This window comes from Trichomonas vaginalis, chromosome III (assembly GCF_026262505.1).
Source record: "Trichomonas vaginalis G3 chromosome III, whole genome shotgun sequence".
NCBI lineage: Eukaryota > Parabasalia > Trichomonadida > Trichomonadidae > Trichomonas > Trichomonas vaginalis.
In genome coordinates this window covers 13,606,755-13,620,805 of record NC_067205.1, presented here as the reverse complement: position 1 = coordinate 13,620,805, position 14,051 = coordinate 13,606,755, and the positions used below count along the sequence as shown (strand labels likewise).

General features: G+C 31.5%; 3 protein-coding genes and 1 pseudogene across 4 annotated transcripts, besides 1 other annotated feature; 3 read left to right on the top strand and 1 right to left on the bottom strand.

Moving 5' to 3' along the window:
* Positions 1-29: 29 nt before the first annotated feature.
* On the top strand, positions 30-1,022 carry TVAGG3_0696410 (glycine-rich protein family; the record flags this gene model as incomplete). Its single annotated transcript, XM_001329189.1, has 1 exon — positions 30-1,022. The coding sequence occupies one exon, from the start codon at positions 30-32 to the stop codon at positions 1,020-1,022; it is 993 nt and encodes a 330-aa protein (XP_001329224.1).
* A 4,871-nt stretch (positions 1,023-5,893) lies between these two features.
* On the bottom strand, positions 5,894-7,482 carry TVAGG3_0696400 (uncharacterized protein; the record flags this gene model as incomplete). Its single annotated transcript, XM_001329190.1, has 1 exon — positions 6,297-7,469. One exon carries the CDS (start codon positions 7,467-7,469, stop codon positions 6,297-6,299), a length of 1,173 nt encoding a protein of 390 aa, XP_001329225.1.
* A 1,020-nt stretch (positions 7,483-8,502) lies between these two features.
* TVAGG3_0696390 (uncharacterized protein) lies at positions 8,503-9,273 on the top strand (the record flags this gene model as incomplete). Its single annotated transcript, XM_001329191.1, has 1 exon — positions 8,503-8,892. The coding sequence occupies one exon, from the start codon at positions 8,503-8,505 to the stop codon at positions 8,890-8,892; it is 390 nt and encodes a 129-aa protein (XP_001329226.1).
* A 2,223-nt stretch (positions 9,274-11,496) lies between these two features.
* On the top strand, positions 11,497-12,427 carry TVAGG3_0696380 (annotated as a pseudogene). Its single transcript has one exon. A coding segment is annotated over exon 1 (931 nt).
* An 844-nt stretch (positions 12,428-13,271) lies between these two features.
* Positions 13,272-14,051: part of a mobile genetic element that runs on past the window's edge.

Sequence of the window (14,051 nt, the reverse complement as noted above, 5' to 3'; positions counted from 1 at the left end):
GAAACTAATGGATTGGTTAATGGTAATTCATGAATTCATGGAAACTCGGGAGAAATATAGGTAGTTTATCGAATTATCATAGTGATGGTATCATTGCCTCGTTCGGTTATCCTTGTTCCACTAATTATGATTGTACATATTATGAATCCATTCTTCAACCTGGGTTGTACAAATTCGAGGTCTGGGGAGCCCAAGGTGGTGGATGTACTGCTGATAAAGTCCAGTATCCCTCTAAAGGAACTGGAGGGTATTCTGTCGGAGTTTATAAAATATCAGAACCGACAAAAGTCTACGTTTTTGTTGGTGCCAAAGGAGAAGATGCTAGATACCCTCCCCCTTCATTAATCCGTGGTGGATTTAATGGAGGTGGTGATGTTACTCCTTACACTAGTGATAATGATGATGGCGGTGCTGGGGGTGGTTCTTCCGACATCAGAGTAGGAGATAAAGAAGTTGATTACCGTGTAATAGTTGCTGGTGGAGGTGGAGGTAATGGCCTTGATATTTATTTCTTTGAATACATCGAAACCGGATATGGAGGAGGAATTGAAGGTGGCCGGCCAAAAGCATATCCAAGTCTTGTAGGAGACTCTGCCAACCAAACATCTGGCTATCAAAAATTGAATGGACAGCCAGGCGGACCTACACCAGAAGGATCTTGTGCTGGTGCTGGTGGTGGGTACTATGGAGGGTATGCTCTGAAAGGAAACGATGGAGGAAGTGCTGGAGGTTGTTCTGGATATATAGGAAAGGTGTTTGATTTTAAAGACATCATTGCCAAGACCATTCCTGGCAACGAATCAATTATAAACCCGAATGGAACCACCTCAATTGGCCGTTTTGGAGATGGCTATGCAAGAATCACCCTCCTTGGATACCTCCTCATCAGGCAATCACCTCTTTTGAAGTCATATGATCCAAGTTCGACCGTTTCCTTCCTTTTTACTCTAAGTTCGTTAGCAGTCGGAGAAAATGCCAGAATTAACCGAACAATAGATAGCAACGATCCTGTCACTATTTGAGATCATCCTGATACAGGTTCAGAGTTCAATTTTACTGATTCATTTCGTGTTCCGTCGAAAACAGGTTATTTGACATTAACCTATTCTGTTACATCTAAATCAGGAACCACAACTACTTTGAGTTTCCAAATCCTTGTCAATGTTATACCTCAAATCCGACTTTTGACAGAACTGAAAGCTAATTTTGCCAAGACAGAATTAGGATATATCGATGTTGAAGTTTATGATGATAGCTTTGTTAATATTACTCTGAAAGATGAAAACATAGTTTACAAAATAATTCGAAAGGATTGCAATTACACACTTAATAAGACTCGAATAGTTTTTGGTATCCCTTCATATGAAATAGGTTCTGAACACATATTAACTGTTTTTGCAGTAGATGACTATAACATTTCCTCAAATATTTTGTCAGTATCATACACTGTAACTAGTAATACATCGCCTGATATCATCATACAAAACAATATCTCATATTACTACCCATATCATGATGTCATTGAAATCAAAGGAATATTCCATGATTATGAAATCCCATCAACCATAACTATATACACATCAATCGATAATAAGAATATTTTAGACCATTACTCCCAAACAATTAACCAAGTAGATTGGTATTCATTTAGTACAATAAGGAAACTTGAGAAGATTAGTCCGGGAATTCACACACTAAGAATTTTCGCAAGAGATGAGCAACAAAGAGAATCTAATAAAATAATTTATTACTTCGCTATGTTGCCGGATATATTGAAAGCACACTATATTAGATCATGTAGCTTTCAATATCAATATAAAATAATTGGTGCTTTATCAAGTTTCTTAATAAGCTAAAAATTTGAAATTATTGAAATTACTTTTTTTAAGGGTGCATACTACTTCCTGACATGAGCTCCCAAAATTTTGTAAAAATATACAACAAACAAACAAAAATTTACAACAAACGTATCAGATACTTTGAAGTTATAAAACTTTTTTACCTTCGAAAATGGGGATAATAAGTTTATGTGTAAAAAAAGAGAATGTCAGAAAGTGATTAGTGACTTCTGAACATTATTTATATTGGAAAAAAGCAATAATGAACCATTTTCAAAGATATGAATATGATGAGATATATTCCAAATGGTTCTTTTCGCGCATTATTAGAAAGCTTTCTAATTTTGTTTACACCGTTTTCGTGCTTGGAACTATAAAAATTTAGAGGATTAATATAAATTTAAGAATTTATTGTAACAAAAGCAGCCATCGTAGGTGCATTCATAAAAGTATAATTAATAAATTTAACTGAATTACAATCAATATGTTGAAATTTATAGAAATCTTTGTTTAAGCATATCTGATAGTCAAATAATGATGGATAATTGACAAATGAAGATTTTCCTACATTAGAAGTATCATGTATGTTGGGTCCGCTTCCAGCAGTATCATAAGCTGATGAATCACAATCGATTGAACAATTTATTAAAGTTACAGAAGATTTTTGATTAAGATTAAAATAATATCGACTTTCATGTTGTAATATAGCGCAATTTAGGAATAATATTGTAGATCCGGAGAAGAAAAAAATTCCTTGGGGATTTGTCAGTTTACAATTTACAATATTACAACTATTGAAAGTGGCAGAAGTTGATCCGTATGCAATTGTATGCTTTTCTCCTGTTGAATTCTCAAATTCGCAATATTTTATTTGGCAAGTTGTGGCATTATCAATTTCGTAAAAAGGATCATATGGAGCAAGATTTCGACTTTCATTTGTATTACTTATTGTGATGTTCCCGTTATTAAGTCCAATAACGTTATTTCCGATATCTGATACGCCACAATTGAAGATAGTACTTAAGTCTACTAGATTGATTAAAAGTTCTCCTTTAGAAGCAATTTGGTACGTGAAAACACCGCCGTTTTCTGTACCTTGGTTCTTCGATTCTGTAGCGCATACTTTTGATAATGCGCATGCACCTTTGGTGCCGAAATAAATAGATCCTCCTTGATTGGAGGAATAACTACATTTTGTAAAAGAACTTTGTTGAACGAATAATATTGTCTGATGTGAATCTGATGATATGCAAATTGCGCGATTGTTGAGATTATTGAACTCAGAATTGTGGATGAAATACTCACCAGACGAGTTTCTCTCAATATAACTTGATGTTTTGTTATTTTATACAAGAAAATAATTGTTTTCTAGCAATTTTTCTGTATTTTATATCGATTTTGAAAAATAACGAATAAATTTAATTTGAATTTTGATGCGATTTCCGTTCATTTATGTTTATTTTCGAATAAATGTAATTGTACTTCTATGACAAATGAGTAAATTAAAAATCTTGCTCAGGATGGAAAATTGGAATTTCATGATTTCAAATTAATGGCAAAAGAATGTTAAAAAATTATCACAAATATGTTTACATTCTAGTGTAGAATGGAATTAATAATGAGTTTTGATATTAACTTGAAGATATTTCTCTATTATTATATAGAGCATTTTTATGTTCTGTAGTTAAACAGAGATAGCAATTAAAACAAATATGAATGATAAATACGGTTTATTAAAATTAATAAATTTATCTGTGATGCAAATTTTAGTTTGGCTCTGATAGAAATCATCACCTAAGCATACCTTATACTCTAATAAAGATGGGTTGTTGATAAAAGAAGATTTTCCAATTTGAACAGTATTATAATTGTTTTGCGAATTTCCCAGCACCGTAAATCCTGAGGAATCACAATCAACTGCGCATTTTATTAAAGTTGCAGTAGATATAGAGTCAATACAAAAGTAGGCGCTGCTTTGATGCTGTAAAATTGCACAATTTGTTAAAATAACTGAAGTTTGTACTATAACTAAAACACCTTCAATATTTGACAGTTTACATTTTACAATATTACAACTATTCAAAGTAATTGTGCATAATTGGTATACCATCGTATGTTTGGTTGTAGTTGAATTTTCGAATTCGCAGTATTTAATATGTGATGATGTTGCGTTATCAATTTGAAAAAAAGGATCAACGACCGCAAGATTTTGGCTTTCATTAGTATTACTTAATGTAATGTTTCCATTGACAAATCCAATCACATTATTTCCGGTACCAGGTATACCACAATTGAATATAGTGCTTAAATCGATTGAATTTATTGCAGAATCTTCTTGAGAAACATATTGATAACTAAAAATTCCGCCATTACTTAAACCTTGATTTTTTGACTCTGTAGCGCATACTTTAGATAATGCACACTCACCTTTAGTGCCAAAATATATGGATCCTCCTTGATAAGAAGAAAAGCTGCATTTTATAAATGAACTTTGTTGAACGACTAAAATTGCATGATTACTAAGATTATTAAACTTGGAATTATGGATAAAGTAATCTCCTTCTGAATTTCTTTCAACATAGCTTGATTGTTCTTTATTTTCTACTAGAATGTAATCATTGTGTAACATATTTACTATATCTTAGCAAGTTTAATATAAGAGATGAGTGATTTGTATATAAGTATAATATTTTATATCAAAAAATATGATTTTTGTCATTTTGTCAGAAATTGAGAGAAACCAATCATATTTTGAATTGATTTCTTGACATAAAATCAATTCCATGTTATATTTTGAATACTGTGGTGAATTGAAATTATTGATAAATTTATTAAATTTGAAATGAAATAGGGGAAAAAATCTCTTTCAAAGACCAAAAATATACTGCTTTTATCTCGTCATCTTAAAGCTCATATATCCCTTTTTCCAAGGATATTACACTCTTTTAATGAAAATATATTAACTCTGCGCATAAGTATATATATAATTTCATCATATGATCTTCCGATAGAAATACACCCTTTCTGAAATACTCTCTCAAAATCAATAAATCTTTATTTTAATGGGAAAAAAAGCAAAGTGAACATACTAGATACTAAATAATGGTTTGTAATAACTTTTTTCTAATAAAAAATTTAACTTTTTCCCTTAAAAAATTTGTCCAAAAAAAAAACTGAGAGTATGTCAGAAAGAGGTATTAATTTCTTAAATAATATAAGGTAGTCACAAAATCTAAGTAGAAGGGCTTTGAAATATTGAGGGGATTTGAAATTTTGGCTCTTAAAATTTACCCTTCCTTACTACTCGAATTCCGAGCCTCTCAATGAGTTTCCTCTCAATTTTGAATGGTTTATATTGACTTTTGAATACCTTTATTGAGAACAAAAAAATAAATATATTAAGATTCGTATAATATTGGCATTTTTCATAAAATGAAGGCCTAAAAAACAGGGCCATTCAAAAAATGAATTGTTTTGGGGAGTAGTGGATCTAGCATCTGTGTAACAAATAATAAAGATTGGCCGTAAAAATTAGGCCTAATCTCTTTTTGGTAAAATTTTGGAAATTGATATCTCTTTATATTCGTCTGTCGTGAGGTACAGATAACAAGATGATGGAGTAGATGTTTTTGACATATTCACTTTTCACCATATTGGCCGAAATTAAGTATATTGTTGCTAATTTTTTTGTTTTTTACCTTGTTTTTAGGGGCACTACTATTTATTCATCTTTGTATCATTTTTGTTGAGCTCGTATTGAAAAACAATCAATGAAATCCATGTTTTCATTTGAAATCTGATAAAGTTAAACGTGCATATAAGTTTCTCGCTGATATCACTCAATTGCAAATTCATATATATGCAATTCAAAAAAATGAGAAGAATTTCGGATTGTCCAAATTGAAGGATATAATTTTTTTTCTTTAGCCAATAAATCAATGTATTATATTGCATTCATTATCCAATGAGTAGTTACACATAATATTAGCATATAACACTCTTGCTGTTTACAAATACAAATTTTGATTTGATTATTTTGTTTAAAGCTATTCCATTTATAGTGATCTCTTATATAACATGTTGTATAAAATATCTATATTACTATTATTGTATTTCATGAATCTTTTTTCATTAATAAAATTTTATTGGAAAAATTTCAACTTTTCATTAATCTAAATTGACATCTGTGATGCTTCCTATTCTGTTACAACTATTAAAGCTTACATTTAAATTCGAATTCAAAATTTCAAAATTTTTTAAATTGATCAATACAATGATTTTAATAATATATATTTGTTTGTGCTTTTAAATTTCTTAAGCTTTCAAAATTTAAGAGAATTGATAACTTAATACAATATGATCTTAATGATATACTAATTAATAATTCGCAAAATGTAAAAAAGTCTTCTCAAAACTAAATTCAATGCCTTTCAATCGAGATTTTGAGGCAACTTTAGTTTACTCTAAATAGATTTGCTTTGTTAATTTGAAAGCTTCTTGAATAGACATTTCATCTTCAATATTCTTGATAGCGAATTCTAATGATTTTGCAAGTTTGTCTGCTTCTCTAAATGATGTTATGTAAGGAGATGTGAAGAATCTTCCCTTAAAAATTGATTTGTTAACAGTTACAACTCCTAATGAAACACAACCTGGATAAAATGTTGGTCCATGAAGCGATGTTGATATCAAAGCATCAGAAATTTCATTATTTGTTTGAAGATTTCCGATATTTGAAATACTTTGTGTTGCATAACTTGGGAAATCAATTGTTCCATACTTATAATCTCTAGCAATTCGGAACATTTCTCCGTTTGTTAACTTTTCTTCCAAATCTTTTCTCAAATTTCGCTTCAAATCACCGATTGTTACGTTCTTATCAGGATTTTCGATGTGTGCATCAACAGTAGTTAATGTATTCATGTTAACATGGCGCCAATCAGCACAAGGAAGTGCTCTTCTCGAATCAAAAGCGCATTGAATTGAAAAACTCGATAATTTTTCATTCAAAATTGATGTTGTCAACAAAGTTGACATCATAAGATGTTCTGTGAATCCTTTAATCTTCTTTTCAAGAGGGAATTCGATGTATCTGTAAATAGAACTAACGTTTTCTTTCAGTTTTGGGGAACTTTTCACTGGTGTTGAATAAAACAAACTTTTTCCGGAGACTTTATCAAAATATTTCTCAAAACAGTCAGGAAGCGACTCGTGTATCTTGAAACAAGGATCAATAGGTGTTGGTTTTCCTGTCAAATAATCTAAAACCCATTTTAGATATCCGCCGTCGTGGCAAGCATGAGATCCATGCAAAACAACTGTGTCATTGTTATAGCATATGCATGCTAATCTATCATTCATTGGTAATGTATGGTTTTTGGAAACAAATAAATGTGTTTCTTCGAGATTAGGGAAATTATCGGGAATTCTAAATGTTTTGCACTTTTCTTCAGTATAAACGTAGTTTTTGCCGTCAAAAAGAGTATGACATCCGCATACTTTCTTCGAAATTTCTTCAACAATGTCCATAACCATTGACGGTTTTACTTTTAAAGTCAATTGAGTATAGAATTGGCCATAGAGCTGTCCAAGTTCATATGAATTGGCTGGTTTAACGTTTGACCCAATCATAAAAATGATTTTGTCATCAAAAATTTTCTATCGTAAAAAAGTGGACACAAATTTCATCAACCAAAAAAATTGCTATTTACGTTTCCTTATAAATTCTCCAAATTTAGAGAGTAGATAACTGCTGTTAATATTTTGTGATTGATATTAAGTTGAACTCAGAAAGGATAGAAATATTGAAATTTGAAATTGCGTTGATATAAGTTTATGCTTAAGTTAGAAAGTTTGTGATCCTTCTTTATCATTTTTTTCTTGCAACTTTCATGATAATACAATTTGAGCTAAATTTTTTATTGCTGAACACTGTTGTTGAAAATATATAATATAAAAGTTAATCATTTCAAGGAAGATTATGTTGAGAATCAATAAGCCTTTTAAGCTTTAAAATCTGATTTGAATTTTAGAATTGAATGGGGTATTCAATAGTTTAATTACAAAATACAGGTTCAAGCAGTATTGCATTGAATCATTCATATTGTAAAATGAATTATATTTCATTCACTAGAATCAAGAAAATGATAATTACATTTGGTCAAAATGCATGAAATTAATTCGAAATTGTTCTTTCGTATTTTTGTTGGGGACAAATCCCATATCGACACTTGTTTAGATAAAATTTGTTGTTTTCAAAATACACTTTTGTATTAAATTTATTGTTTTATAAGTATTTAGTTTTTGTTATTATATTTAGTAAAAATAATTCATAAAAATTAACGAATATTTATTCAAAGTAAAAAATGCTTAGTTACAATTGTTAAAATATGTGCAATATTTTTAATCTATATTGATTTACTTTTTCAAGCGGACTTTTCAAAGGAATTTATCTGAAAGTTTTCTTTGCTTAATTCTTTATAATTAATAAAAGTAAACTTTTATTCGGAAATGCTTTCAAAAATTTTTCAGATCACACAAAATTTCAAAACTTCGATATATATCGTTGATTTGTAATATACTATTTTACCATTACATTTTTTTCAAATATGATTTTCGGTTGGTCTTAGTATTCAATTTAGGATTGTAAACCTCATTCATTTTAATGATCAATTCTAATGGCATTAATGTAGAAAACAAAAATGAAGTCAAGGAGGAAGAAAAGCTTAAACCAATTAACAGTTTGAAATTTACATTCAAAACGCACGAATATTACACTACCCGAGATATTTTGATCCCATTCAACCTTGTTGAGAGTAATTATGGAAAGTTTCATACTGCATTCGATGCTATGTTATATATACGTGATCATTGCTATAGAAACAGTATTGCATTCAAGAGGGCAACAGCATTAAAATATTCAAAATTATGCCAGTACTATGACCAATCAAAAGGATCATATGTTTGCATGGAAAGATTGACAGCTTCAGCATTTAACAGAGTATTTAGTCGAGTTTGCAATCTTAAATCGACTAAAATTTTAAAGTTTATATAAAAGGATCTGTTATTAATATTAATTAGTTATCCATGATTAAATGTTTGGATCTTGCATAATTGGTGATTTTATTTTTAGTTATCAAGCACTATTCAAATTTAATTTGAATTGGCATTTTAAATTAACCATAATAAAAGATTAGAGATTGTAATTAAACTTCTAATAGTCAATATTAATATTTATTTAGAAATAAATACAAAAATTTAGGAAAATAACGATTTTAGATAAAATAATTTAATAATAATAAAAGATATGCTTTAAAGGCAAAGCATAACATCTAAAATACCCTACGTTCCCAACTTCTGGAAAATGGTTTTTCACCCTTATGATCAGTTTCAGACACTTTGGGAGTCTCCCAAACTTTGATATTTTGCATTATGATAGAGAAACGTGTCTAGTTTAACGCACAGTTGTTTTAAAGGCAAATGATGATATCACATGAAATTATCAAATTATCAAATTTTGAAGTACCAGTCCAAAGGGTTAATTAGATCCTACACAGATGTGCGATAGTGAAACATATGTGTTCTTGATTTGAGAAGTCCTACTGATAGAGGTATGAATCTCACAGCTTTGTGTGAGTGTGTCTGACACTTGTATAGAGTGGAATATGCGCCGACATATATTATATAATAACATGTAGTTGATAATTATGAAAAAATAGAATTCGATGCGAATGATATTGAAAGTTGTTTTGTAATTTGATATTTTTCTTATATGTGTTAATTAGTAAATGGCTTGTTTGTTGTGATAGTACTGTGAAAAATGAAAGGTATTTTAAATTAAAAAATTGAGATTTTGAGATATCTCTAGAATTAAGAATTTATATTGTATTTGACTTTTATATAACTATGTGTAAAGGATCTCGATGTCTATATGCTTTAAATAAAATTAAATAAAATGAGATAAAAAATTAAAATGGACAAGAAGATATATGGAAATGTAATTTGTATTGTGTTGGTTGTTGGCAAAATGATTTTAATACAGATTTAAGGATTTGGAATGGATTTGAAATTAAATGATTTTAATTCAAGGAGTAATAAGATTTTGAACTGGTTTTTATTTTGTGAATGTAAACTCCTTCCATAGGATATGTATTAGAAAGATCAATGTCAAACTTTTTGAAAGAATTGTTTTTTTTGTTGAGCGATTTTCTCATATTTAATAATATATTTAAGTTGGCGTATCTTACGCCCTTCCAAAAATATGTATTAGAAAGATAAATTTTAAACTTTTTGAAAGAATTGTTTTTTTGTTGAGTGATTTTCTCATATTTAATAATATATTTAAAAAAAGGTAGTGGGGCTTCCAGGCGCGTTGCGCCCTCTAGCCCCGAAGATGTTTAGTATAAATGAAGTTTTTATTCGGAAGGCTTCCAGGCGCGTTGCGCCCTCTAGCCCCGAAGATGTTTAGTATAAATGAAGTTTTTATTCGGAAAATTGTTAGTCTTCTGGTGTGAATTCGGCAATTCTCGTGTCGAATGACCGTTGGATGTAACGAGGAAGATTTTGACGAACTTGGTATAAAGTTCTCAACATTATAAAGGATGTGGCGAGTGGGGCTTTCATTAGATAAAAATGAACTGACCAAAAAAGACAGATATTTAAATATTTGAGATGAACCGTTTTCGTCAACGGTAACACCCTCTATTTTTTTATTTTATTTAATAGTTACCGTTGGAAAAACGGTTTATCTCAAATATTGAATGAACTATAAACGTTTTTTGTTTTCTATATATACTTTTTTGTCCAACGGTAAAACTTTTTACACAACGGTTTTTGAGAGTCGTCGCCGTTGACTTTTTTGTAGAGCACTCAAAATAGTATAACTTTGTCCGGACAAGTAAGGGTCTATCGTCGCTACAGGAAAAGTTACAGGCGTTCCAAGGAAGTATACTTTGAGAAGCCTTTTCTCCCTTTTAAAACAAGATAGGACGGTTATTTTACAAAACTGACAACACTTTGACCGAGTAGTTTTTTGTGCTGAACAAAAAGTGTCATATAAACATCTGTCAAAAACCGCTTTTTAACTTCACTTAAAATGCCATGTAAGCTACGTAAGAATATACGTAAGAGGAAGGGAGCATTGAAACATCCAATAGTAAAAATGACACCACAACAACAGTTGCAACAACAAATGATGAATGACCCCACTATGTTGCAACAAATGTCAAGCAACCCTATGCTTTTAAACCGAGTTATTGGTGCACAGAGTGGAGGTTTAAGAGCGGCACTTTTAGAGAAATGATGCAGGCTATGTGGAGCTGCAGACGGAACAGCTTATAACCCTCAAAGTCAAATGAATTTGAGTTCACTCAAAAATCAAATAACAGATGTCAAAAAGTCAAACATAGACATACAGAAACAAATAAGTGAAAACGAAAAGAAACTAGAATATGACAGACACACAAAGAAACTCAATGAGTTAAACGTAGAGAAAAAGAAGAAAGAAGAACAACTGAAAGAACTAATACAGAGGAAAATGCGAAAAAAGTGTCAGAAAAGAGCAGCAGAAGTAGCAAAAATGGAACAAGATGTTATAAATTTGAAAAACCATACTACTCAATATAAAATACTGAAAGATGAAGAGATAAAACAAAAAGCCATGAAGACATATATGGATAGCGATGAGTATATAAAAAAGAATTGAAGCAAATGTAAAGGCAGAAAAACTTTTACAGTTGCAAAACCAAACCGTACAGTATGAAAACTTAGCACAAGAAAGTAAAAATAACGACGCAGCCATGCAAAAGGCATAGAAAAGCGCAGATATTATAAAAGCTAATAATGACTGGTTAGATGCCCAAGCCAACGCTAAAGCAGCCCAACTTATAGGGTCAATAAGGACAAAATACAAGCGGATGAAGACAGTTCAAATGAAGCTTTAATGAATGCTGACTTTAAGAATGCCTTCGAAGCTCTTCATAGTAAGGTGAAACGTGAACGACTTCTCATCTGGAAAGAAACTGAAGTCTGAAGGTTTCGACAACGAGTTAAGAGAAGTAGCACAAAATATGACGAAAATAACAGATGCAGCAACGAGACAGGCAGTTCAAAGTGCCTATGACGCCGTTAGAGCAACTGTTGTGGAAAGTCAAGAAAAAGAGTTACAACAGACCAAAACAGACCTAGTAAATGCTTTCTTAAAAACGAAAAGTCAGGTAGGACATTATGCTGCAGATGGAACATATGTGCCAGCTGGTGGAACTTATATACCACCAAACCCTCCAAGAGAAGCACCTGCACCAGGACTACCTAAAACATTTACATCGTCACATGGACACAGACACAGGCATGCACCACAACAACAACCAGCACAACAACCAACAGTTCAAAATCCAGCACCACAACAACAACCAAAACCAACAGTTCAAAACCCTGCACAACAACCAACAGTTCAAAATCCAGCACCTGCACCACAACCAAAACCAGCACAACAACCACCTCCACAACCAGCACAGCAACCAACAGTTCAAAACCCTGCACAACAACAACCACAAACAGAGCAAGGACATAAAGAAGTAGAGAAAAAGGAAACCAAGAATTCTTAAAAATGCTTAAGGAAGATTATGGTTACCCAGATACTCTTGACTTTAGTGACAGATATAAAGAAGCTATTAGAAAGTTCAAGGAAGAAATACTGACCCGAACCTATTTAGCTTTATGGTTCAGCATAAAATCGGATATAATCTCAAACCTGGAAAATACAAGCTCGCTAAGGGATATGATTTAATAGCATATCATCCAAATGACATGAATGAATTTACTCCGAGATATTTGATGTCAGAGCTAAATGATAATTCAACTCTCTTCATGAAACGCGTAAAAAATAGAGACGGAACGAAAGAAGAAAGGTTTATGAGTCCGGATTACTTAGATAGGGAACTTGTTAAAAACGGTCTCGGAATATATGAAATGCCAGCAGATGAGGTACAAGAAACTCCACAGGAAGAAGTTCAGATACAACCAGACATAGAAGAAATAGTTCAGCAACAACAGCTAGAAGAGCCTGAAGAAACGAACAAGTCCCTCCTTTGGAAACTAACTTCACAGAACTAGATGAAGATTTGGAACAGCGAAAAATCTTGACCCTCAACAAGTGTATGCGGAGAATGTGGAATCTTTCCAAGAGTCTAAGAAAAATTCGGCTGACATAGTAGAAGAATATCGAAAAAATGTTCACCGACATACAAAAGACTCCAACATCAGATGAAAATATTCAGCATAGAATGGAAGTACTGAAAGAAAATGTACGCAAATACAATAATCCTTTTTACTTACGACCATTATAACGTTCAATCTTTGGCTGAACTCGGTGAAAATAAAAGGTTAAATTTCAACAAAACATATAGAAATGAAACATTGTTTAAAGTTCATTCAGAACCTAACCAATATGGAAACAAACCTACTTTTGTTTCTGCAGACTATGGAACTACAATGAAATGGGGTCATAAAGCTAATCCGGATAGTGGTTCATAAACTTACAACCTCAATTCCAAGAAGTTATAGACGCAATGGAATTGAATGGTGAACCAGATATAACTGGATTTTTCAGCGCGGCTTTAATGCCATTGAAAGATATGAAAGATGCAGATATTTTGGACCAGTATGAAATGAACATGGCTGAGGAAATATAACACCTGACGTTCTAGAACATTTATCTCAAAGAACTACACAGAACCATAGAGATGGTATATTTGGTGAAGAGTTTAGAAAGAAAGTTAGGGAGAGAGAAGGAAGAGAACCTATTGTACATGACCTTGCAAACGAAAGTTTGCAAAATGTCATAAAAACTTACTTTGCAGACAATGAACTGAGAAGGGATGAATATTTAAGAAAACTCAAATGGACAGTACCAAATGAAAATGTTTAGTATTGAAAAACATGTTCCATGACAAATAAAAACCAACTACAGACATAAATGACGCAAGACTGAAACGTTGGGAAAGCTTTCCCATTCACAAAAGATATTATTGGTTACATGGAAAGAAAACCAGAATGGCTACAAAAACATATATTTGGAAACGAGCTTATTCCATATGGACAAGCTATATTTGAAGAGCTTGAACCGGAAACTCAGGAAAGAGTCATGCAAACAATACGCGAAGACTCAAATACAAACTATGACAAAATCTTTCTAGGATATAGGTTACCTGAGAT